Source organism: Netta rufina, assembly GCF_964035555.1.
Source record: "Netta rufina genome assembly, chromosome: 4".
Classification (NCBI taxonomy): domain Eukaryota; kingdom Metazoa; phylum Chordata; class Aves; order Anseriformes; family Anatidae; genus Netta; species Netta rufina.
Genome location: NC_140127.1, coordinates 11,751,979 through 11,779,148, shown reverse-complemented (window position 1 = coordinate 11,779,148; position 27,170 = coordinate 11,751,979). Strand labels below are relative to the sequence as shown.

The 27,170-nt window shown below is 39.3% G+C and overlaps 1 protein-coding gene across 1 annotated transcript in view; it reads right to left on the bottom strand.

Moving 5' to 3' along the window:
• SNCA (synuclein alpha) overlaps window positions 1-25,110 on the bottom strand; it is a 69,303-nt gene extending 44,193 nt beyond the window's left edge. The window contains exons 1-4 of the mRNA XM_084285700.1: window positions 25,002-25,110; window positions 23,129-23,274; window positions 16,556-16,597; window positions 7,316-7,461 (exon numbers count right to left, since the gene is read on the bottom strand). Of these exons, the coding sequence (XP_084141826.1) occupies window positions 7,316-7,461; window positions 16,556-16,597; window positions 23,129-23,249 (309 nt within the window). The 5' untranslated portion in view covers window positions 23,250-23,274; window positions 25,002-25,110. The remainder of the gene's footprint in view (window positions 1-7,315; window positions 7,462-16,555; window positions 16,598-23,128; window positions 23,275-25,001) is intronic.
• Between the last annotated feature and the right edge of the window lie 2,060 nt (window positions 25,111-27,170).

The window sequence follows — 27,170 nt, the reverse complement described above, 5'->3', positions numbered from 1 at the left end:
GAAAAGAAAGATCAGTATGAAGCTACACAAAAGCTCCACAATCTAAATTCCTCTGCAGATAATTAGGAACACTTTATGGCCAGAAGGCAGCAGGTAGACTGGGAACATCAGTCTGCACTAAAATGTTATCCCACAGCAGGAAGCCAGGAAAACCCATGAGACCTTTACATTAAACTGATAGTTGTTTCTGAATTAATGAAGAGCAATAAACTCCAGGACATCTAGCTAATACCACACAAGTTATCCTGCTCTGCGACTCAAACAACTCCTGTTCTGTTTGAGTCACAGATGTCAATACATGGAAATGCTTTAACACGGAGAACAGTCTGCCTTTAAACACTGCTCTTTTGCCCTTTGAGGAAAAATACTGACGATGAGCCCCACAACAGGAAAGGCATTTTCTCAGCTAACCAGGGAGGCTAGGAACAGGTCACAATTCAAAATCCTCCTAGCACTTCACCACTCTGGTCAACAAACACTAAAACTCCAGCACTCCTAACTGGAGTCAGGCATCACCCATTTTTCCAAAGTTTTTGTTATTTTCCTGTGCATATTCATCTCTATATTCCCCAGCCTCATAAATATTTCAAATAGTGTTTCAATGTCTCAGTGTTCAAATAGAGATTTGACTGTGCAGATTCAAAAAAAAAAAAAAAAAGCAGATTCAAAATCTTAATATTGTCTACCTGGAAGTGCCTTATATTTTAGAAGAAACTCAAGTTTCCTGTGTTACTTGTTTCAGAAATATGGATTAGATTTTCAGAAGTGTTTTGTTATACCATAATCTGCTGGTTACTCTGAGACTTGAAGAGTTCAATCCCCTGTACAAAAGGCCCAGCCAAAATCAGTCCAGCTCTACTGTAACGAAAAACAGATCTCAGTTCACTTGGCAATCCCACTTACTTTGTGAATTTGAAGAAAAAACTAACAAATGGTTTCTCTTAAGAGGGCCTTTCAGTGATTCAGCTTGTGAACAATGTGGATCCCCTCATGGGGATTAATCTCTTCCCTTGTTCTTTTACTCTCAATCCATCTACATGCATTAAAAAAGGAAACAACACTAATTCCTGATAAATACCCTCTCTGTTTTGCAGCAGTCGTTCATACATTATTCACAGAAAAAGAAATAAAATGATAAGGGAAAAAACAACCCTATCTCAAACTAGATGCTCTTTTTTATAATTTAAATAGAAATCTGAAAGCAAGTATTGTCTGATGGATGCTCAGTTGCAACTACATGAGCAGGCCTGCTTATATATGTCATCTATCACATCTGGTTTCCCCGAAGACAACACTATCTGGTAGTTTTTCTACCGCAAATCACCAATGAAAGCTTTCCAAAAGCAGAGTCTAATGCTGCAATTGCTTCCGCAGACAAAGCATAAGTGTCACCATCAGAACCACAGCCAGGCCAATTCTGAACAGCCAAAAATTCCACCCTCTGTATTGCACCACTAGGCAGAACTGGCATGGCTTGGTTAGGCTTGTTGTGGCAGAGCAGTGCTTACACTAAGCCGAGGACTTCTCAGCTTCTCACACTGTTCTGACAGTGAGGAGGCTGAGGGTGCAGCAGGAGCTGGGAGGAGACAGAACCAGGATAGCTGACCCCAACTGGCCAAAGGGATGTTCCATACCATAGGGAATCACGATGAATGATAAAATGTAGAGGGGGAGTTAGTGGGAGGGAAAGAGAGTGGAGGGGAGGACAGGGAACTTGCTTCTGCTCAGGGACAGGCAGGGCATTGTTCAGTGGGTGATAAGCAACTGCATTATTCATCACTTATTTTGTATACTTCTATCATTATTACTGTTATTATTGTTTCCTTTTTTTTTTTTTTTTTTTGTCCTATTAAACTGTCTTTATCTCAACCTATGAGATTTATCTTTTTCCCCAATTCTCTGCCCCATCCCATGGCAGGGCAGGGAGAAGAGTGAGCGAATGGCTGTGGTGCTTAGCTGCGTGCCAGCTTAAACCACAGCCGAGGGTTAGACTTCTGGCTGCTTGTCAGGCTCAACAGGGATCTAGATTACATATACTTAATCACAAATGTGTCCATTCTCTGATGTGGCCTTCTATTAGAGCCAGAAATGGCAAGAAGTAATGGAGTGAAGTAGTTAAGAAAGGCAATTAGATGATACTGCATCCTCTTAGACTACTTGTTCTACAGTATCTGTAGAAAAGCACCCGGTCTGGAAGTTAATAAGATATAAGTCATTTCTGCATTTGCCACTTCAGTGGCAAATCTCACTACAGTTTCCTTAATTTATGACTTTATGTTTTAGCCATAATAAGCTCCAGGGGAAAGGAATAAACCTGCTCATTACAACAAGAGGACAGAAGCTTAAGTATCATGTATCTCACACTTACTGTCCTGCTATTTGTTGGGGTCTAATAGTGTTTAGGGACATCAGCTGTTTAAAAGCATGAAATGTAATGGAAAGGTGGTAAAAACAAACAAACAAAAACCCTCCGTAATTCCATTTCTGAATGAGGGAATTCTATATCTATGCTCAGTAGCTCTTCCTTTATGTTTCTGAGCTAAACTTTTTAAGACTAATTGACTCATGTACAGACTGGTAAGAAGGCAAGGAACAGTGATCTTTCAATAAGACAAGCATTCTGTGTACACTGCATATGAAGGTGGTCAGAACCCTAGGAGATATTTATATTCCATCAAAATGCAGACTTTAAAACCAAATTTTACAATGATTAGACCTATTTCTGGAATGTTACTCACAAAAAAAAAAAAAAAAAAAGTACATTAAAAATCAATTTTAACAGTTCCAAGCTTTTTACAAGTGTCATATCAGTATTAACTCACAGAAGGAATTATGCACATTATATTTCAAAAGTTATAAATAGACAAAATGAGAAAATGTCCGTTTGAACTTCCCAAGATAACTATTAAAATGCTTTTAGATATTTCAGTATAAGATAATGTATAGAAGGACTATTACCTGCTCTCTAACTATATTTTGTTTATATGATAACTATTATATTATCTGCTATTGTAATTTTGTTTTCACAAGTATAATTCAGTATGTAACATGTTAAATTAAGAGACACTTTAATAAAAAAAAAAAAGGATTTGGGGCATACAGATACCAAGCACGATCTTTAGGATGAGGCCTGTTACTGTTTGCCTTAAATTTTCTGTGTTGCACATCTCACTGTCTAAATCTTTGCATCATTCTCCAAGTAACTTGAGGTTTGAGCTTAACTGCGTTTTGGTGGTGGTGGTTGTTTGTTTGTATGTTTGTTTTGGTGCTAGAATAGTATGAATAAAATTATTTGTCATAGAAATCAGTGAACTTACAAACAGATTTATGTCCAAAATGTTAGAGAAACAAAACAAGACATGAATTTAGTGAGGTTAAGAACTTCCAATATTTAATTGCCCCTTTTAAAGTAAAAAACTTTGTAATCCATATTTTCTTTTCTGTATTATAGCAAATCACTAGCTAGTACCCCTTCACATTAACTGGATCTGTACATCTATGTTGAGCTGAAAATAGAGTACTCAAAGGATTTTACGGTTTTCTTGACTTAGGAAAAAAAAAAGCATGTTGATTTCTACAGCAAATGTAATCAGTATTAATCTTCCTTTTTTTTTTTTTAAAAAAAAAAAAAAACTTTTACATGGTTAATTTAGAAGCATAGAAGCATACTCACACTATACAGAAGTAAATAATGAACAGGCACAGAATAAATGTAAAAATGTGGAACACATCTTGTATCTATACTGCAGTATTTCTTTCTATTGTCTTCTCTTAACAGAAAGGAGGAAGCATGAAAAGAAGTTCATTTCTGATTCCAGGAGTTAAAATGATTAAAAATAAAATTATTATTGCTCGTAGACTTTAAAATTAAGATGAATTTATAAGTACTTTATAAGAGTTAATATGCTTTTAATAGGTTCTGTGCTAAAAGCTAGTACAAACTAGAAAAAAAATCTGGGTCGATGCAGGCTGGCAAAGCATTAAAAAGTTTAGAATTCTAGATAATCTTAAGAATTGTTTTGCCATTTATTAAAGCATTACTCGTGGTGCATTAGCCCTTTTAATGCTAATGCAAGCCTACTAACTGCAACAATCCTCACTGTGTTAAGTACTGAGTTTCTGCCAACGTGTAAACCCCCTGGAGCAGTTCTCTGAATGGCACTATCAAGTCATCCCTGTCACTCACTAGTCTCAGCTGTCATGTTGGCTGACAGCATGGTGTGACAGCAGCCCTCCAGGCTGGCCTCGGCTGGATGGCTATGCCTGCTCGTCATGGTCCACATGCTGTGCAAAAAGCCTCACAGCCAGTATTAAAAGCTATAGGAGCAAACCTCATACAAATGTCTCTAGAAAGCATTTTACCAAGAATTTGCTCAATATTTCATTTGCACAAATACCATTTTATCCACAGGTAAACACTGAAACTGTTTTCAATGAATTTAAAGTCAAAACCAGAGTGCCATCATGGCACAAGAATAATGCCAGTCACAATGCAAGATTACAGGCTTTCACACTTGCACACAAATCACTAGTGGAAAATCCCAGCAATGACTGTTAGTTTATATGGGCTTCCAGACACATTGGGAAACAGCTGATCACATTTAATTCACAGTCCCTGATCCTGTAACTGAAGGCCTCTGGTTGCACAGAGGCTGGGTTTATCAGCCTTCTGAGTTTACAGCATAATTCAGTTGGACCTGATTTTGCAGGTCCACATGGACTGGAAGAAACAATTCATCGCAAATTTAGAATCCAACTAAAACAGATCACTAGCTAATGCCTTTTAGTCTTCTGTGGAGAAAAATAAAAGAAAGATCAACCTGTAATGACATTTCTATCCTCTTTTGATGGATAATTTGCATTTTCCTGTCAAATCTCGTGACTTGCACTGTGTGAGCAAATGTTCTTGCACGTGGGATACACAGTCATTTGCTTTAGGACAAACTCAAATAGATGTTCATAGGAAGAACAATCTGTAAAAGGCACTGGCTAGCCACACTCAAGCTCAAGGAATGAATTTGCTAGTCATAGTTGCATATTCCCAGTTTACAGTAGACTAGGGATAACACAGCCTTAAGAGACATCATGTTATAGAGATATATAAACAAAGTTACATTAAGATTCACATTGCATGCTTCTTTTGTACCTTCTGTTATTTCAGGAAATTCCATCCTCTTTCCTAAAGGGACCTATGTCCCACTTCCAGTGTGGATATAATCACAGAAACCAAACTATCTCATATGCATAGCTGGTATTCTGAATGCCTTCAACTGGTCCCCACCCAAACATCACTATACTTGAAAAACCAAAGCAAAAATCAATCTTATGTATCTCTGAACTGCAAATGAATGCAAAAAATACTAGGTTTTACAATACCTTTAGATGACTAAATTTACATGTCAACGTTTTTGAAATGCCTGTTCATCCCTTGCAAAAACAGTAAGACACAGAAATGCAGAGTAGTCTCTTCAGAGCCGTAAGTACTAATCAGCTAGGTGGCCATACTGAACACACAACTGAGCATCTCAGTCTGAAAATACCAGTGTCAAAAATCAAATGTATGGCTTAGTGTACCTAAAGAACAAAGCATTGGTTCAAAATAATGATGGTGTTTATAGGACTATAAAATAATATATATGCACATTATGGATATTCTTTAATTTCACAGATGTGATTTTATTCTATTATAACCATCACGACGCATATTTAAGCATTACAATATACAGAATAGAACTAAATGAAAGTCTGTTGAGATTCGTATCACATTTTATAATTATAAGGCACTATAAGTATATATTAATATTAACAAGAAAAAATCTTAGTTATAGTCAATACTAAAGTAGGTGATTGCATATTCAAACAATGATGATTCTTATGACACCCCACTAAAGGATTCAAAGAGCTACCAACAGAAAAGAATATTCTCAACATAAAATGACTGAAGGGCTATTGGTGAACATTAGATTATGGTATGGTCATTCCATACTCATGTGTCCCCTGGCATGTTCATTAGATACTCAAATCTATAAATCTTCAAAATAGCTTTTACAATGGGCTGTGAGCACATCAAAAGCAAGATTTTCTTTATATCTGAACAAAAAGGGACTAAAAGCACCCCCCCCCCCGAAAACTCCTTTGAAAAAGAACAAAACCATCATATTTTCAAGACCATTCTACTGCAGCAGAGTGAATGCCTACCACAATGTAATACCACTTTCTTCATCTGAATTAAGCACCAACGAATTTGTAAGATAGACAGAAATAAAACAGATAAGGATAAAGAAGAGCATTTAAGGATTCAATTTTAACAGCACTTCTGGACTCTAAGTGGAAAAAAAGATATGCCATAGAACAACTAAATTCTAAATCAATATGACATATTTCTGTGCAAATACTAGTATTCTTCATAACCCCATTTTGCTATTATGAACACACAAATGTTCATACATAAAACAGTATGAAAGGAGATATTTGTCTCTTCTGGGTTATTTTTGTCTCCAAACACAAATATACGTGTTTTGGGAAGTATAATTCCCACCAGCTATAAGAGGTCACGTTTCATCTAGTGTAAGTGGAAGAGTATGACTGTAGTAGATCAACAATAAAATGTGAATCTTGGTATTGAGCAAATATATAATGTTCACCTCTGTGCTGAAATAAAAATACCTACAGGGTTCGTGTTTTTTTTTTTTTTTTTTTTTTTTTTTTTTTTTTTAATATGATAAGCTAGAACAAATTTAATCTGATGACTTCAGGATGGTTTGAAGGCATTCTTGAGTTCATGTCATTATAATCATGGAAAATAGGGACTCTCCAGCTACATCTTGACTTAAGATGCAATGTATCAGTGAACTGGTACATGACCCCTTCTGCTTTTCATCTGCAGAGGATACAAACTGTGCTGTTAAACTTGAGATTCAGCTGTTTGACTTCTCAGCTCTCGCAGGTTCCTTTTCAGTCCTGAGTTATTTGGAAAAACAGTTATCTTCCCATTCAACTGAACAGCAGCAGTACAACTGCTGGGCCCTACTAGAAGCTACTGAGTTCAGCATCATCATTAGATAACACTTCAAATATATGAAGGCTTTAAAGTTAGATGCCCAATCCTACTCAAGTTCTTAAATCCTCTGTGTCATTCAAAATACAAGCTACAAAATGCAGATATTTTCTTTGCTGATTGTTTGTTTAGCCTAACACAAACCATCCTCTATTCATACTATTTACATGTGCAAAAGTAATCACTCCATCTGCCCCTTGGTACAGAAGCCACTCATCATTTACTTCATCATTTGGAAAAAAGTGTAAACAAACCAACCTGTTTAGCCAACTGATCCTTCTTCACCAAGCCAGTGGCTGCAGCAATGTTCCCTGCACCTTCCACTGTCTTCTGGGCCACTGCCGTCACTCCTGTCACCACAGCTCCCCCAACATTAGATACTTGCTCTTTGGTCTTCTCAGCCACTGAGGAGAAGCAGAAGACAGAAAAACGCATTACAGCTCTGGGAACTTTAAGTTCCTGACGTTTTCAGAGTCATATTTATGACTAACAGCTCATTGTCATGAAAAACTATTGGGCCATTACACTGTGTGAACCCCAAGTGGATCTTCAGAAATGAGACTCTCAATCTGATCATACTGGAGCACCAAAGGTAAAAATAAGCTTCATCTGTGGCTCAATTTCTTTCATGTGAAAGACATTCAACATGTGCATTCACATCTAGCCGTACTTTAGGGAAGAAAACTCATTACTTAAGGGCCCTGATTATGCCCAGCTCACTGTGCAATGTCTAGTAATCACATTCAATATAGCACAGTTTGGAAATGCATTCCAATTAGTTCATCAAACACACTTGCTGCATTTTACATGGCATGGAAGACATTTTTTACTTTAGACACAAAAGCTATTGATTGTTCTTTTTTACTTTTTTTTTTTTTTTTTTTAATATAAACTTGATTAATAAGCAGAGCTACTGGTGCTTGACCAGAGGATTTCTAATACAACATCTTATCTGACTTTCTGAGATTTCTGCCCAACAGCTGATGTTTCCATCCATAACATACTAATCTACAAAAAGATTGAATGCCAAAAATGCTAAAGCAAACTGGATTAATAGCTCACTTCGAAGCCCCAGGGAAACAACAACTCATTTAGCCTACATATACATCAGTGGTTGCGTTTCTACCTTTCAGAGTATTACTGAATTCTTTCTGCTCATTCATTCCCAAGTGCTCTTCCCTGCCAGAAGCTTGTGAAACCACTCTAAGAATAAAGAGAACAAATGACTTCATGCCTTCAAGTTACAGGGCCAGATTTTCAGGGAAAAAGGAAAAAACAAAACAAAACAAAACAACAACAACAACAACAAAACACAAACAACCAAAAACCCCTCATTTACTTATCTAAACAAAGAACTGTTCTTAAAAGACATCCAGAACACAGCTTTGTAATTTCAACTAATCTTTCCTTCTAATTTTCCTCCAGACAAAATTCCATCTGACCCATAAATTGTATTCATAGCTCTAGTTACACCCCTTGTGAGCACAGGCTGGATTTTACTTAGCAGATAGGCAACCCTTTCAGAGACTGCTTTTGGAAACATATACTAAGAGATGACTTTCTATAGATAAATTAGATTTAATTCCTGACAGAATTTCTTATCAGCTGTCCATATCAGAGGGCATGCTATATTGCTATAATTGACATAGAAAAATAGTCTGTTCCAAAGATCTTTCAACATATACATGCTAATAATATACAAATTGGCAACAAACATCATTGTATCCATCCAGTACTCTAACCCCATACTTTTTCCAGAAAAAAGTGCGTTTTGCTGAAAAACAAACATCATCCTCAGGGAAGGTTTGATTTAGTGCTAGCAGGTGCAAGATAGCATTTGTGAAGATCCCACATTTGATTATTACCAGCTACAGAGTACAAAAGCTCAGGATTCTACAGAAGTCTCTATAGGAAGTTTTTCACCAGTTCTTGAAAATGCTTGTCTTAAGGTCTTTGTTCTAGTAACACATCATAACTTTCAGATAACATTAAGATCTAAAATTGTGCATTGAGTCTTTCAGAAACAAAATGAATAACGTGCTGAGATGGAAATAGGTACTGCTTCCATATTATTTAGAAGGGTAGAAAGAAATCTCAGAGCTATGTAAAAAAGCAGTACATTGCAAAAATATGTGTTAAAGTACTATTCTCCAAGAAATTAACAACAACAAAACAGTAAATGGATAAGTGAATTTTGAGTAAGTTTTACTCTTGCTTTTCATTTCTTATTGTAGTGGGTTTATGTGGCAAGGTTTGGGTAGCAGGGTCCATCGGCGTGGCTTCTCTGAGATGAATCCAGAAGCAGCCCCATGTTAGATAAGGGGCTCGCTGCTGGCCAGAGCCGAGACAACAATTGATGTTGTTTGTGCCTCTGTGGGAACAGATTTAAGAAAGGGGAAAAATAAATAAACAAACAAACAAAAAAAAACAAACTGCTGCACAACAACAGCTAGGAGAGTGAGGAGTGAGAAGCAGCCTTGCAGACACCAAGGTCAGTGCACAAGGAGGGCAAGAGGTGCTCCAGGCATGCAGCAGCAGTTCCCTGTAGCCTGTGGAGAGGCCCCTGGTGGAGCAGGCTGTCCCCCTGCAGCCTGTGGGTCCCACATGGAGCAGATCTCCACACTGCAGCCTGTGGAGGAGACCCCAGTGGAGCAGGTGGATGTGGCGTGGAGGAGGCTGCAGCCCATGGAGAGGAGCCCATGCAGGAGCAGGGGGTCTGGAGGGAGCTGCCACCCATGGGGGACCAGTGCTGGAGTAGTTTACTCCTTGGGGATGGACAGACCCCATGGTACAGATCCATATCTGGAGCAGTTCTTGAAGAGCTGCTGCCTGTGGGCAGCCCCTGCTGGATCAGTTCAGGAAGGACAGCATCCTGTGGGAGAGACCCCACATGGAGCAGGGGAAGAGAGTGACTGAGAAGGAGCGGTGGAGATGAAGTGCTATAGACTGACTGCAGCCCCCATTTCCCCATTCTCCTGCACTGTTTGAGGGGAGGTGGTGGTCGAGGGTAGACGGAAGGCGTTTTTAATTTCTTTCCTTTGTTTCTCACTTCTCTAGCTTGTTAGTAATAGGCAGTAAGTTTTACTAATCTCCCTACTCTGAATCTGTTTAGCCCAACATGATAACTGTTGTGCAATCTCCCTGTCCTTATCTCAACCCTTGAGCCTTTTCATTGTATTTTCTCCCCCTTTCCCTTTGAGGAGGGGGAGTGAGAGAGTGGTTATGGTGTAGCTCAGCTGCCCGCCTGAGTAAACCACCACACCTATCTCATTCTTTTTCTTCTGTCCCAGAGGACAGAAGGAAGAAGAAGAAAAAGCCAAAAAAAAAAAAAGTATAAATCAAGATCCTTTGTGTGTGTGTGTGTGTATATATATATATTACGTATGTACATGTATATATATATTCCTTTTTTTCCTCATTCCTGTATGGAAGTGATATATGTTTTTTGAAAAATTCTCCCTTTTTCCAAAATGCCTCAAATGTCAGAACTTTTAAAAACAAACCAGTTCAGAAGGTTTGATATTGGCAGTGGCTCACATGCTCAGCTGATCCGAAGCAGACTCCTCCCTCTGACAAAGCACAGTTGCACTATGCTCCATTGTCAGTAGTCATAATTAGTGTCATTATCTCAAGATCTTCAAAAAGTGCACCTCAAAAGCTATGTATAAAGAAATAGAGTGAAATTTGGTGCACCATAGATGCTTCAGTTCAGCTGCAATATAAAATGCCCGATTACTGATGAATTTTAATATTGTATTAAAACCACATTTCTCATACTACGTTGTCATGGCAAGTATGACCACCTACCAAGCACACTACCTAGTGGTTACAGTTCCTGCTATCAGTATGTTTTGGGAAAGCTCTTTCTGAAGTCTGTTTTTTCCTACCAGAAAAAAGATTTCTCTAGGAAAGGCTCAATACTGCACACAAAACAACAAACAAAACAAACAAACAAACAAGAATCAGGTCGTTAACGCTGTTACTGGCCTTACTGTGGAAGGAGGGTGCAAAGAGGGATCCATGGTCTTTTCAGTGGTGTTCAGTGCCAGGACAAGAGCCGATGGGCACAAACTGGAACACAAGAGGTTCCACCTAGTCTAAACACCAGGAAGCACTTCTTCACTGTGCAGGTGTTGGAGCAAGGGAGCAGGTAGACCAGTGAAGCTGAGCAGTCTCCCTTCTTGGAGATCTTCAAAAGCCACCTCATCATGGTCTTGGGCAACCTGGAAGTTGGACCAGATGACCTGCAGAGGTCCCTTCCAACATTAACCATTCTGTGATTCTGTAGGAATCACTGACCCACACTGTCACCACTAAGAGAAGCTGCTCAACAGCTAGACAGACGTATTTTTAAGGAAAGCTGCATACAAGAGACAACTCCTAACTTGAAGTGGTTCTGCCCTGAAAGAATAAAGCAAGCAGTTCTATGTAGAGAAAGAACAAAGAGTGGCATCTAAGCTGCATCTTCCAGCTCAAAACTGCAGCTCCTACCTAAGTGGTTCTGCCAAACACAGATTTAGGTATTATTCTTAGCTGAAAACTTCAGCAAAACTGAGGGCCTCAAATTAAATTTGAGTTTAAGTTTACAAGCCTGTCTATATATAATTTAAACTCTGAGGCTTTCTAAGTGTCTGAAGATGCTAACAAGTTCCTACTATGTCATGTATCTCATAAGAACTTATCATTGGGTACCAAACCAATAAGCTGGCTTTTTAGTTAGATACTGTCGTTCAGAAATCAGAGTCATTAAGATAAATCCAGAAAACTATACACATAGCACAGATCTGCAAAAGCACTAATACTAGCAGGAGAAACTCTACTTTCCTATTTCTAAGGAATACAAAAACATCAAAGTTCTATTACCAGAGCGATTCTGTAAATAAGCTCCAACTTTGTAAACCTTCAACTCTGTAACCCTAATAACAAGAGAAGGAAAAACAAAATAGGTTTCCAGTCTTATGTGTTTTATTGATTACACTAAGTAGTATCAAGGGAAAAGCATTTAATGCACACAAACAAATCAGTTCAGAATGCAGGGAGTTAATACCAACTAATTAAATTAATCTGAATACTAGGTTGTTTAATGATCTTAAGCCATTAAGTCTTTGTAAAGTTGATGTCTGCTTTGCATCACAGTGCTGAGAAACAGAATAAATCAGCTTGTGTATAGCTTGACTCTGCTATAGCCCGACTACTTGTGTCCACCTGTGGAGTAAGTGATCTGGAATGGTGTACAAAGGCTAACATTGAAATAGAAGTTCTAATACTGACTAGAGCATACTAAAAAAATTAATGGCTTTTAAGGTTTCTTTGTCCCTACTTGTCATAGATAACTGGGTAATACAAGCTTTTAACATGAAACTTCTAGAACATTTCAAAATGAGAACTTGCTGCTTTCTACTTTGAGCACTAGAAGTAGATGAAAACTACATGCTTTCTCTAGATTAATAACATTACTCTGACTGCACTAAATACACTTTTGAATATTAATTTTAGATGATCATATTGCCTTAGGTACTTGAAGAATTCATTTACAAAGAAGTCATAAGTATGTTGTGGGTTCTTTAATTTATTCATTCACTATAAGACACCTGGTAAAGTTAAAACAAATACAACTGGAATACCAATGACTAAGTATATTAAGGAAAACAAACAAACAAAAACCACAAGAATGATCAGATAAAAGAATTAAGAAAAAGGTTCACTAAGGTTCATAACTGTTGAGACCATGCCCTCATTTCACTTCAGGAAACTGACATCTGCTTGAAGTACTGAGTTAGGGGGCTTTTTCACCTTGAGCTTTCCACAAACCATTGCTTTTCTTTGGCTATCAGGATATGCTCTGTAAATATTCCATCTTTGAAACTGTACATTTGTAGCCGTTTATCCCTGGGAGATGAACAAGATGGATGAATTATGCACAGTCAAAGAAAATGGATGAATTATTATAGCCAAAGGCCAGTAGACATGTTAATTAGATAGGCAAGTTAGATACATAAGCTAACACTCTGTAAGACCAAAAAGCAACACTTCTTCCCCTACAGAAGTTCTGAGAAAAGGCAACCTGACAAATAGCATGCTCTCTGTATTCCTGTGAATCACAGCCAGGTATCCTCATTTTAGTGTCTTGATGCAACTAAACCTAGTGCAATCGGGTCATACCTTAAAACAAGGAACTCCTCAGTCTAGTATTCCTGAGTTTGGAAAGTCACTAACTGAAAAGCATATTTAGTTCAGCACTTTGAGGTGTGTCAGTACCCTTACCAGCCAAGGGTTTTACACCATAAACTATTCAAAAATAGCAAAACTAGCAGAACTTTAGAGCTCAAACAGTAAGAAATGGTTGATTGAATAACTGTCAACACACATTTATTTGGATCTGTGATTCTAGTTCACATTTGACTGTCTCTAGCCTCTTGAATCATTTTTCTTCATGTAACAAAATGTGTTATTGCACTTCAGGTTTCACATATCAACACCCTAGAGCATCATAAGATCACCAGAATTGGCAAACTCCTAGTCCTATGAAAAAAAGACAAGCAGGTCTTTATAAGTATCCTAAAAGACAGTTAACACAGCAACTTTAAAAGCATTTATTTAAATGGATTAGATTTATAGGACAACTTCACTAGCATTTCTCAGTGTCTTTACATTATATCTCAGAGCATCACTACAGTGAACCCAAATCTCTTTTCACTTACCTTCTCTGCTTTCCAGAACAACTCATAGATTTGTTTTATTTATTTATTTTAAAATATGTCTAAAAATAGAGCAATTCCTCTATTCTTTTACTATCAAGCCCATACTGTTTCATTTTAGAAATTACACTCTTTAGATTTTGCATTAGGTCCCTTCTCCTCACTGCCACATTTCAGTCTGCCCTCTATCCATTTTCATTCAACAGCTAAACTCCTTTCAACCAGTTTAATGGGCCAGAATTATTGAAGTTGTGGCACAATAACCATTATTCTCAAGCTTTGGGTGTTTCACTTTGAGTCACCCTTTTCCTGAAGTGGAAGAGGAGCTTTTTGCCTAAAACAAATTTTGCTTTAAATTCTCAGTAACATTGTTGAACATTCTATTCATAGTTGCAGTACAGAACAGATGTGTTCTCCTTATGTTTTGCTTTGTAGTCTGTTTTATATCTTGCAGAACAAAATTTAACATCTTTTCAAAAACTTTGTTCTCCTACCTAAGATTTCCTGTCTTGCTCCACATATTATAGCAGATCGAGATGGAAGGAAAGAACTCCCTCAGTAAGCTAGCCTGGTAGAGAAACCCACCTCTTCAGCAAGTTTCACACATGTGCAAATGGCCTTGACTTTTATTCTAACACAAAGCCTAGCTTAGTTAACATCACCTCTATTAACTTGCTTGCTGGTGCTATCCACTGCTGTTCCCACATCTGTGATAATATGGGATATACATGCCTCAAATCTCATTCTACTGCAATCATCTACTGGTTACAGTAATGATCCCTCTGAGTATTTCTCTTAATTGAGGTTTACCATTATGAGATTTCAAACCTCGCAAAAAGAGCATAGATCTGTTTAGCCTGCGGCTAAGTTCTGAGGGCCTGTGAGGGATGTTCCGATCAGTTTTGTTACTAAAAATACTACTGGTTTATTTCTCAACTGATTATTTGCATTGTGATATTTTGTACTGCCAAGTTAAGTCCAACTACCGTCGTTTATCCTTGGTATTGGCCTGTGTGAGCACAGATGAATGGCACACTGGTTGTACCCAAATCAAAAGAAAGAAGAAATCCTTTTCTAATCCCACTCTCATTTGTTTTCTATTTTCTTAAGGCAAAAAAACCTTCAACTTCTTGACCAAGCATTTTCTTCACATCGCTAGATGTCCCATAATCTGTAGCAGAAGATTTCACATTTGACTCTATGCACTACGGTTAGCTCAGGTTTTCCTGCACTCTGTATAGATATAAGGCATCCATTAATTTTGCCACCCATTTATCACTCCAAATTATTGGTTAGTTGTTTCAGTTCTTATCTAAAATGAACCTTGCAAATCAATTTGAAATGCAAATTTACTCTTTTTCAGTGTAGAAATACCAATGTGAACATATATGCCCAGCATTAACTTCAAAGTTTCAAAGTGTTGTTGCTACTGAGAAATTATGCAGTTCTAAAAAAAATATATATATAAAAAAAAATAAAAAAAAATGAAACCTTCATAACTGTGACAAATTCAAATTAGTTTATCAGAATTCTGAAATGTGTTTCTTTCCTGTAAGCTATTTCCCTCTTTTCTTCCCACCCAACCAGTTCCAGGGAGACATATTAATGAGTCACAAGAATCTTTCAGGAATGGAAGGAGTGATGGGGCATGCCCATACTGTCATTGTAGCATGACTTTACCTGAAACCACATTATTTATAGATCTCAATCAAGGATGAAGAACCACTAAGAATACCAATGATATTCAGGTATTAAGTTCAAGTGGAATTCTGTGCTGCCACAGATACAGTCATAGTATAGTTATACTATACTATAGTTATACTTAGCTATACTAGAGACAGCCAGCTTAATGGTAGCTTGGGTATAATCATGCAGGCTGCAGATAACAGCAGTGATTACACTGCAGAGCTGTTAATGACTGCAGAGGTAAAACTCCATTTTGCATCACTGTTTCACTGTGGATACTCAAAAAGACAGGCATGGACAAGCTACTGACACTGCTGTTTGCCTTAACTGCAAACACTCCCAGTGATTTTTCCTTTCTACCCAGCTCTTACAATCCTAACTGTATAAAGGAGGTTCCTTCCACAATATTTTCTCTCCTTCATGTATCGCAGTAGTTCCTGTCTGTTCCACGAGCATCACTCCTGTCTGACTGTTTCTATGAAGTCCTAAAGCAAAAGATTAAAGTCCTCCCAACATATGTCCAAGTCCCTATACACTTTGCCTTCCACATTCCTCCTTTAGTGGCACTCCTCCACTCCCACCTCCAGACACCACTGTTCCTCCTCAGATCACAAGGAGACAGACTTGGGCATAGTCTGTCAGAAACCAGGCTTTCTGTTTCTACAAGAAGTTCTTCACAGGAAAAAAAAATCATTATTTTATGTCAACTAGTTCATAACTTCTGGCATCGAATATTTTACCTTTGGCAATAAACAAAGAACAGAAAGACCCTTGATTTTTCTACTTCTACAAACACACGCTATTTCCTTCTGTTAAGGAATCTGGTTTCATTAACCTCCTGGCTCATCCTGGTATTACTTGACTTCAATTCAGAATATTGCTTAGAAAACTCTCCTCACACATAAACAGCTATATTAAATTTACATTTTCAACTGTAAAACTTTATGTATTTTTGAGAAAATGAAAGTTGCTTTCTGCCTCTCAGTTTGACGACATTTTTCAATCCTTCAAATATTGGAGTGCTGTCAAAGAAAAATACCTAAATTTTTAACAGATAAATGGTTGGTTAAACAGAAATAGGGAAGCAGTTGAAATTGAGAGATAATTATCTTACCTGTTGTGACACCATGAACAACTCCTTCCTTGGTCCTGGAACCTAAACAGAGAACAATATTAGGTCGAAAATACTTGTTCTTAAGTACTGGTAAAGGTAAGATGGATAATAAAGCAAAGTGAATAGATAGATTACATACAGTTGCAGACAGCATTTCCTAAAACGATTAAAATTAATTCAAGTGAAATTAATTCAAGAGCTATTTAGTCTAATGGAAAGGCCAACACTATCAATGAAGAGCAACTGTGTGAATGTAGATTCACTATAGAAGTGAGTAACACTGGAAACACTGATGCAGCTTATGTCTTGTATATATTGACTTCATTGCCATTCTTTTAATAGTCACATTAATTAAGCCTGCCATTCTGTAAACTCACATGGACAACTTTGCACAGAAGTCATCTTACTGTTAACATTCTGATGAGACTCGTGTATGCATTTTTATAAGATTAGAGCCAAAGTTCCCAGAAAATCCTTATTACTTCTTGTAATACCTCTTACTTAGATCTTAGTTTGCAGGGGTTAACAAGCATTACTGAGCCTGTGGAAAGACCCAGTGGTTAAAATCACGGGGAGCTTGTAGGATAGCCAGATTTAGACAGAAGGAATCTGAAAGGGACATATAAGGTAGTAGACAGTTCTCAAACATGAAAATGCCACTGGAGTCAAACCCAAGGTCTGCCTAATTCAGTTCGTTTCCTTGTCACAGACAAAACAATCAACATAAAGACTCTACAGACCAAAATTTAGAACTTGTGCTGTACTCAGATATAACATAAGACTTGTGTGAGCAATGTAATTCTGCCACACTGAAACCAAAACATATTCTGGAATGCCTATGTGAAAGTATCATGATAATATGACTTTAAAAAACAAACAAACAAAAAAAAAACCAAACCTATCAGAAGTTACCTTATTTGTTATACAACTTTTAGTTTGTATGCCATTCAGTATTTCAGATATCATAATTTGTGGTTCTGACTTTACACTTCCAGTCTCTATAAAATTTTAGCATTATCACTATGTATAAATATAAACATACACAACTTGCTATGAGCAGAAATATATTAGAGGATAATAATAAACCAACAGAAACATATTAGAAGAAAAAATACTTTTTCCACAATTCTATATAACACAATTAAACACTGAAATAACATATAAGCTCATTCATCAACGTGTCTTATTTGCTGCTAGTGCCAACTTGTAGAGCTTAAGCCATGTCTCTATCAGATTGGTTACAGCATTGAAAAGGCTCTGTTATCTATAAGCAAGAGCATTATTCCATTATAAAAAATAAAAAATTGTTGCATCAAGTAAAATGACTTCCTCTTCTTTAGCTAATGATAAACAGTTGAGAAATATTCCTTCCTCCTTATTTTGATTTTCTCTTTAAAAAGCAGTAGCTTGTTTTCTGTCATTGAAAATATTTACCACTGAATGAGACATTAGTTTTATTAAATACAAGGTGCTAGTGTCTAAGGACTTGTTTTAGAATTTTGATTCTCAATCTGGCAGCACCATGGGAGCAGAACAAGCACAGTATTTCAAACACATACTGGAATACAAGCAGATGACTAGCTCTACTGACTGCTAGAAAGAGACTAAAAACCATTTTAGGCTTACAATATGTCTGTTGGAAAGTTTGACATTGAGGATGTACTTTTAACTTCTTTGTTAGATCTGACCAAATCTCATTCATCTTGTTGAAGTTATTGCCTGCAATCCAAGCCATTAGCAAATCCAAACCTGTGAATAGCAAGTATGCAGTTCCCTAGGGCTGAGATGGATGAGGGTAAGAGATTGATGGCATGACAGAACTCCCTGGGGCCTTCTGCAATGCACGTATCTCCAAGGAACATCCAGAATTGATTACTATTTCATGTAAAACTGCTATAACCACAGCTAATCTAGAAATGTTAGTCTCTTTCCACTGATAGGCTTTGTTTTAGTGAAAACACAACTTGCAGACCTGTATAGGACACACACACACACACATATATGTATATATGTGTGTGTAAATAACCAGCCAAGCAGTGGTCCAGACCTCACAGCATACATTAGAGCTAAGCATTATTTGTCCCATTACTGCATACTTACGTGGAAGTAGCTGTTTCTCCAGTTAGAGCTACAACAGGACCTGTAAGTACATTGGGACTTGACAGAACTGGCCTATAAATGCAACAGCTGAATTTGGTAGGATGGCTTCTGGCTAGGAACAAATAAAAGCTGGTCATCCGCATAGTTTCTCATAGAAACTGTCTTTCATTACGCCATTTCCAAAACATTGACAATCTTTCTCTTTATACCATGTATAAAAGAAAGACTGCCTATGGCAGAGGGTTTGGAACTAAATGATCTTTAAGGTCCCTTCCAATCCAAATCATTCCATGATTCTATGATTGGAAGAATCAGAATATGGGTAATATAAAGACAAAAAAAAACACCTGACACTGACCAGCACTACTTGGGTGAATCTAGGCCAATAGCTGTACATGCAATGCTACTTTTCCTTGCTATAATACACAATTGTGTGAGCTGGAGGGAACCAAATCCCCATTTTTTGCCTTTATGTAATTATCCAAAATACAACAGCCTCTCTTCATTTCATTATTTATCATGATCAGTATCATTATTCCAAAAAAGAAAGCATCTATCAGCAGTTTGGCAGTATACTCATTTCTGGGCCCTCTGAGAGATGAGCAGAATATTCCAAGCAAGCCTTTATTGAGATTCAGGCCACTTAGTAAGAGCTAGATGAAGACAGGGAGACATAAACCCAAATTAGGGGAAGAAAAAGTCATTGTCTAAGGAAAATACTTTTTCACAAGTACTGAAGCCCATTATTCCACCAGATGGACCTTGAGTCCCATTTACTACTCTACCAGCTGCTATTACCAAAGGAAAATAAGAAATCTTAAGAAAACAAAGTGCAATAGAGGAATTTGGATGGTCTTGCCAAACAGGTCATGACTGTACTTATCTACTCTAAGGGCAGTTAATACAGGATATAATAAATTCTTCTGGTACCCATTCCTCACCTGATAAGCTATTTCTCCATTCTGCTATGATTTACAACAGCCAGAATGATCAGATTGGAAACTTTCTTTCCTGAGAACTAAACATGCACTCAGGAGTCAACTGAGTACAAACTGTAGCTCCCCAGTACCAACACAGAGCTCAAATGAATTATTTAGCAGTATATCACTGATAGCATGCAAGAGCATTATCCTCACAGTTCCTGGTTTCAAAATAAGCGTGGGTAGGCATTGCCACTCTTTCTTACCGCATCGCACCAACAAGTTTTGAAAGATACATGGAGACCCAGTTCTGAATTTATGGCATTCATGATCCAGCACAAGACTGCTGAGTCGCTGTCCTCCTTTCTAATTAATGACAAGGTGCTTCTTCGACATAGAGAAAAGTCCCGGTGCTGTACTGGCCCCTACAAAACCACTGCATTTCAGCTGGCCAGTGCTCAAGTACATCAGCAGAGGAAATTAGGGAAAAGCTAACTGAAAGCATATAAGCACACTATAGATTGTATTGAACTGTCTGTATTGACTGTATTAGGTTTTTTTTAGGTTATTAAAAAGCAGGACAAACGTGGTAAGAGGGAAGAAAATGGACTTTTACATGAAAAAGAGAAAGAATCCAAAGTATATCCTCCAATAGACACCCTCAGAGCGGTGAGTTTCCCCTTTGCAAAAGGGAACTTCCCCCCCCAATGACCACATTTGACTCTAGCTTTTGTTAATAGACCTGTATTATGTAGAAGTATGTTTCAGCCTTTTAGTTTAACCATATAGCTAACCATACCCCAGACAGAAAGGTCCAGATGTTTTCATTATTTACTTAAATAACACTCTTAAATTCCTCAAATTCTACTAATAAAATTCCTCTCTTAAATGAAAGGCCATCGCACCTTGGGGTGCCAGCAATTTTGTATTTTATTAATTCTTTAATCACAGTGGAAGGCTGAATGTCATGGAGGTGACTGTCAAAACTGAAAATGATTAGCAGGTCCCTCTTAGCCCAGTTTTGTCAGGCTCTTCTTTGCAAGATGTCAAGTAGCTTTCACAATCTGGCTGTGAAATTTGTATCTGAAAATCCACCTACAAAGGCAAGGAGAGAGAAACCTTTAGAAGCCCTAATGCAGTACCCTGTTCCTTCCCTGTGATTATAAAGGGTTTTCACCATCTTTCAGGCTGCAACCATTATCAGCCTACAGAACCAAGAGATTATCACATCAGCCTTTGCTAATGTTTTTCAAGAGATGAGTTGCCCCTGCTGTGTGCTAGGGAAGCAGAAAGAGATATACCCAGTTCAGAAATTGAAGGGTGTTCAGGGCAGCCTGAAAATGCTGCTTTGGCAGGGAGCATAGGGATGTGACCTACTTTCAGCTGGCCTCTGCCAGACCCAAGCCCTCACAGAAGTCCCCTAACACCACTACAACACTTCAATGATTTCTGCTCCGATGTTTGCTCTCTTAGTTTTATTTCTGTCTTTTCCATTTACGGCTGGAAAACCTGAGGAAGAAATAACCCAGCGGGCTTATCACTGTGGTCCATACACTATTGCTGATTGTCTTGAAAATTCCTCTATGGAAGCTGGCTTGCTAGACCCAGGCGCACACCCAGATAGATTACCTGCCAGAAATCTGGGGAAGAGCTTCTGATGTGATGAAAGAAAGGCTCTTTTGCCTGCATGACTGAAACTATGCATATAGCTCTTTCCTCCTGAAAAGCAGCCATCTGCTTCAGGAAGGGTCCTTCACCATTACTGCAGTCACATGCACAGACCTCTATTACGGCTTAGGGCTCTGCTGTCTTATTGTTTTTGGAATATATAGCAAACCTGCCCTCCAAAGTTCAACCTCATGAAAATAGGAAACCTGTTGCCTTTGGGAGGAGAACTAAGTTCAAATGTTATTATGATCAGGAGAACATGTCAGGCACAAAGATTATTTCAGTACACAATGCAGGTTTTTAATACAAAGAAATCAATGAGTCTAAAAGCATGTTCAGGAATGACAAGAAAATTAAATTAAAAAAAAAAGAAAGCCATACTCCGAAAACTAACTCCACTATCAAGCACAATGTGCAGTGAAAGAACAGCTATTTTGATACTGAAAATGAGCAGACGCTCATTTTAAAATAGACTCATCTTACAACTAGTTTTCAAAATGACTTCCATCTCTGTTGGCAAGAGCACGAAGCTTTGCTACAGCTCAGCAGGAGAAAAGTATATTCCAAATAAGTAGTCCAAACTATCTGGAGCAGAAATAATTTTTTACGGACTGACATTAGCCTGCAAGGGCAGAGGGAATCCTGGAAATACATAGGAATTGAAGAAACCCCAGTGCTCCCATTTAAAAGAAATGTCTCCAGTTTTCAACTCCATTCAATCTCTCTTTGATATCTGTGTGCATCTCCCTAGGCTCAAATAGCATCCATTACAGAACTGACCTGCTGTAAAACCATGAGAGCATAAAGGACCTACAGAAAACAGTATATTTTCCATTCTGCTACAATACAAATTAATTTGACGAACAGAGAATAAGGTTCCATCATTTTTTTTTTAAATGATCATTTATTCATATGGTTCAGAAGATTCTTTTCCTGTGAATTTTTCATGGTGGCATTTGCAAGAGAGTCTTCTAAAACCTGATACTTGCTAAGTGAAGATGACGATCATGCAGTCAACATACCAATCTGGGATTTGAAGATTATCTTATCCCTGGCTCTGTACAAAATTATTGTGTGGCCTAGATAAGTCAATTAACAACTGTTTCCCGTTTTCTCCATTGCTGCCTTGTGGGGCTACCTGCTCTACCTCACTGACTATAAAGGTACTTCTTGGAGGACCTATGGAAAATAACTGGTATGGATATGCAATATTAAGTACAGAACATTAATTTAAAAATTTAACTTCAGAAGACAAGGAGCTGATACTTTGGTACACAAAACATTACCACTGAGGATCTGTATGTACAATTTGTGAAAGAAGAGAATAGTCTCCTTTCTATGGAGTGTACACTTTTCCACTTATCTTCATTTTATTCCAGGAAAAGCCATGGGCATGTCTTAGGCTCAGCTCCTGAATTAACCTCTCAAGTTTCTTCTCTCAAAACCCTGCTTAAAACCTATGATTTCTACAGGAGTGTTTTTTTACACTGTTTTTTACCTCTTCAGCCTTAACCTAGCAAATGTATTGGATACAGTGTCAGCTAGTCACCTGTATTGTAAGACCCCTTCTACAGCACAATCTTGTCCTGGATGCTGCTACAAGTATGGCTCCATAGTACAGTCATGCACGGCCAGAAAAACACGGCAACATATGAACCATCAAGTCACATAAGAACCAACAAGCAAATGCTTAAAAGACTTGGAGCTCAGAAAGGCTCAACTCTCATCTTGTCTACATTGCAATAGTCTCCTACGAGTGGTTACACTTTTTTTTTTTTTTTTCCCCCCAGAAGAATGGGTCTGATGAGAATCCAGATCTTTCTTTCAGATGAACATGAAGGTCAGGGTACACCAACCAGAAGCATGAACTCTACTGTCCACCTACCCACATAGAGGACGCCTTCTTTCGTCTTTCCTGCTGCTTCTGCTACACCCTGCTTGGTTTTTTCTGCTGCTGCTACGACTCCCTCCTTCGCCTTGTTAAGTCCTTTCATGAACACATCCATGGCTGAAGAATTTCTTCACACAACACTAGAAAAAAGAGAGAACACTCTGAATAACAGTTTTTCAGCTTACTTTTTTTTTTTTTCTCAGAAAAGAAAGACTTCATTCAAACTAATTAACATATCCATTATTTTAGAATATTATTTATATCCATATACTATGTAGCTTTGATCTACATCTCTATTAAAGTTTAGCAATACACATACCATGTTGCATTCAGTATTTCAAATAAACAGTTACATAGAAAACCAAGGAGTACAGTTACACAAATTGCCTTTATGTTTTCTCACATGCTGCCATATATAGCAAGTCAAACAGCACTGCAAGAATGGTCCAAGAAAGGCTTAGGAGTTTCCACAGAAACCTACCGTGGGGTTGCTGATAACATAGTGCTGGTTGGATGATGGATTCATTGATATAAGGCCTTCCCTTGCCTACCACCATTTCATCCAAAGGACAGTTCTGTGCATGTACAGACTGCAAGATTTAGTCCTGTGATTTGGTGATACTCCATCTCATCCAGAGACCAACTTAAACACTATCAACTTTAAAAACACCCCTTCTAAATGACAAATGTTAATTTGCTATTGTTAAAAGAACCTTCTGCCATAACCCAAAAGGACTGGAGCAAATACAAAATGCTGCTTTTCCAGTAGCCCATTAGATTGTGCACTGTCCATATCACTCTTCTAGAAACTGAGTTTTCCCAAATGGATTCTCCACTTGTATCAGGACTGAGAAAGATTTTACTAAAAAGCAGAAGCAGAAATACACAATTTTAACAGTGCTGCACTAAAGCTAGCAAGGGAGTTCTGCAGCAGGTATACAAGCCAGGACTGCATTTAAACTACTAGCTAATTAATAGTAATTAAAACCAAGAAGTCAGGGTTCCTTCAACGAATCTATTACCAATAATCCTTTCTCTTCTTCCACCGACACAGAAAGATGTGGTGCCTGCTATTTCCTTTCCTCTGCCGGAGGCCAAGTAGGAGGAATGGATGTCTAGGAAGGCATCTGCGCTGCCTCAGCTTTCTACTAACTTGTGACGAGCATTTGAAGAAGGGCAGGATTAGTGCTCCAGGCACACTGCCCACGGTACCTGTCCCCCTGGGGCTGCGGGGCGCCTTGTGCACACACGTTTGGGGGCAGGCAGATCCCAGCTCCGCCGACACTGAGGGATCCCCGGGACGATCCCCGGGGCAGCGCCGCGGCCAGGTGCGGGGACACCCGGGGGCAGCAAGGAGAGAAGATATCTATACATAACTATATATCCCTATGTAAATCAAATAACGGGCACTTGTGGAGGGAAGGAGGCAGAGGGCAGGGCGTCGCGACCATATATACGTGTATAAATATATAGCTGCCTACCGAGAGGGATGCAGGGCGACGTGACCAGATGGGCACCCAGAGGCTCCGGCTGACCCGCCGTCGGCACAAGGTGGCCACAGCGCCCGGCTTCCCTCCCTCCCCCGTGGCCAAAGGATAAATGTACAGGGGATTCAAGGATTCGTGTTCAAGGTTAAATGTATATATGCATACCCACGTACACACACCTATATGCATGCGCGCACACCTCGTACCCACGCACACCTATGGCTGCCCAGCCAAAAAAGCCCAGCTCCAGGCACTACCGAGAGGGAAGAGCGATGTAGGGGCGAAGGAAAGGCTCCGCTCGCTCCCTCCCCGACCCAACCCAACCCGACCCGACCCGACCCAGCCCTGCCCTGCCCCAGGGCGCCCTCCCCGCCGCTTACCGCCGGGCTCCACCGCCGCCGGCTCCGGGCCGCTGCGAGGAGGCTGTGGGCGGGGGGAAAAGGAGGAAGAGGAGGAGGTGGTGAAGGAGGAGGATGATGATGATGAGGAGGAGGAGAAGAGCGATGCGCGGAGAGGGCCCCTTCTCAGCACATCCCCGGGGCGGGGGAGCGCGGGCTGGGTCTCCTGGCGCCGCCCCGACGGCAGCGCAGCGGGGAGCGAGTGTGAGGGAGAGGCAGGGCGAGGAGAGGAGAGGAGGGAGGATGCGCCGCGGGGAGGCAGGCAGGGAGCGGGAAGGAGGAGCGGAGGAAGGTAGGGAGGATCCCCCCCGCCTTCCCCCTGTCTCCAGCCCCGGCTGAACGAAGGTTGCCGGGGGGCGCGATGGGGTGGGAGCCCCCGTCCGGGCTCCGCAGACCGCGGGGGGCACGGGAGCAAAAGGGGGAGAGCAGGCATCTCGCCCTCTCCCCCCCGCTCTTTCCAAAAGCAGGAGCTCCGCGAGCTGTTGATGGCGATTTCAGCAGCACAGCCATGTTTCGCTTCACCGACGGCTCGGGAAATTTTCTTCAATCTCTTAGTTACTTTTTCTTTCCCTTCCAAATCATCACGCCTCAACGTCTCGAGTTAAATGATGCTGTTCTCTCAAGATTTATGATCCCGGTGCATTTTTAAGGATGGCAGGAGATGGTCTTGCGAGTGTAATGTGTGTTAACACTACCACACACACTAAATAATTAACTCTACATCCCAGACCAGGAAGAGAAACCCAACCTTACTCCTGTCAGATCCCTGCACCTCTCCTAACATCCTCCACCTCTCCATCCATCCTCTTACCCCCAGGGCAACTGCTACTCCTTCCTCTCTGGATACCCTGAAGTCACTTTTCCTCCAGAGAGGGAAAGCTGTCAGACTTCTCTATTTTGGTTTCAGAATTTAGTCATAAAAAGCCAAGATCAGTAGGAGACAAGGTATCAGAACAGATGGACTTTCAGCTTCAGTACATCATACATCAGTTAGCATGCTGTATGAAATCCTTCAAGACCTGCAGAAACAGTTTGTTTTTTTATCGCACTCCAAAAGAGAAACAGAATATGGTATAGATGAGACACAAGGATGGGAGTTGTATGGATCATCTTCCATCCATCATCCTGTGCAGGCAGCTGATGCGCCCCTGGTTTTATTTCCATTCTGAACACGTAGTGCAGAGTTTTCAGCCTTTCAGGTTTCTTTATAAGCCTTAATATTTCTCTACTGCTTGGTAAAATTTCTTGTTTCACCCCACTACTAGCTTTAATCAAACAAGCATTTGGCAATATATTTTAATTCTTTGTGTAAGAAGATGCTGACAGAAAACAAATCATTCCTTTGTAATTCTGCCCCCCAGAAATGCCTTAAAATTTATCCAAGAACTGCATTGCATAAGGTGCCTCATCCCATTCATCATGTGCAGCACATTCGCACTTAGTAGTGCAACAGCTAGATCGCGTTATTTCCCTCCAGTTTTGGGGAAGGAACACAAGTACAGTTTTAGACAGTAAATCCAAGTAAATCAAAATCATACACTTTCTGCATGGAGGCAATGATTTTTCTTTCCGTATGTGACAAAAGCATGCAGGAAATTTTACTTAATTTAATGCCAATTAACACTTATCTTGTTTTTAATACTGGGTCCAATAATTAAAAGACAATATTAACAGTACTGTTCATTTCCCCCATTCCTTCTTTCCCCTATCCTTCCTCCACACTAAGTTGGGTGCCTCTAATAAGCCCAGGAGACTTGCTGGAGTCAAAGCACTGTGGTTCCTTTTTGCTATACTTTTTCCTCATTCAACTTCTATGGCCCTTTGGCTCACCCTTGCATTTAGGGGGCAGAAAAAGAAGAGCAACTCCCATTTGAGATGATCTCCTATAGTAACAGGCTTACCTCAGATTCTCTCTCTTGTTCTGCCACTAAAATAATAAAGTATTAACTATCAAAACCTTATTACAATAGGATTTTCTAGCTGTATTGCAGAAAGCTCAAACATGCTGTAATAGACATTGTGCTACACCTCACCCTTTAGAATCATAGAATCACTTCAATTGAAAAAGACCTCTAAGATCATCAAACCCTTCCAACCCAGGCTGTTCTATGATTCTGTGATTCCATTCAGAACTCTTTAGACCCAGTCACA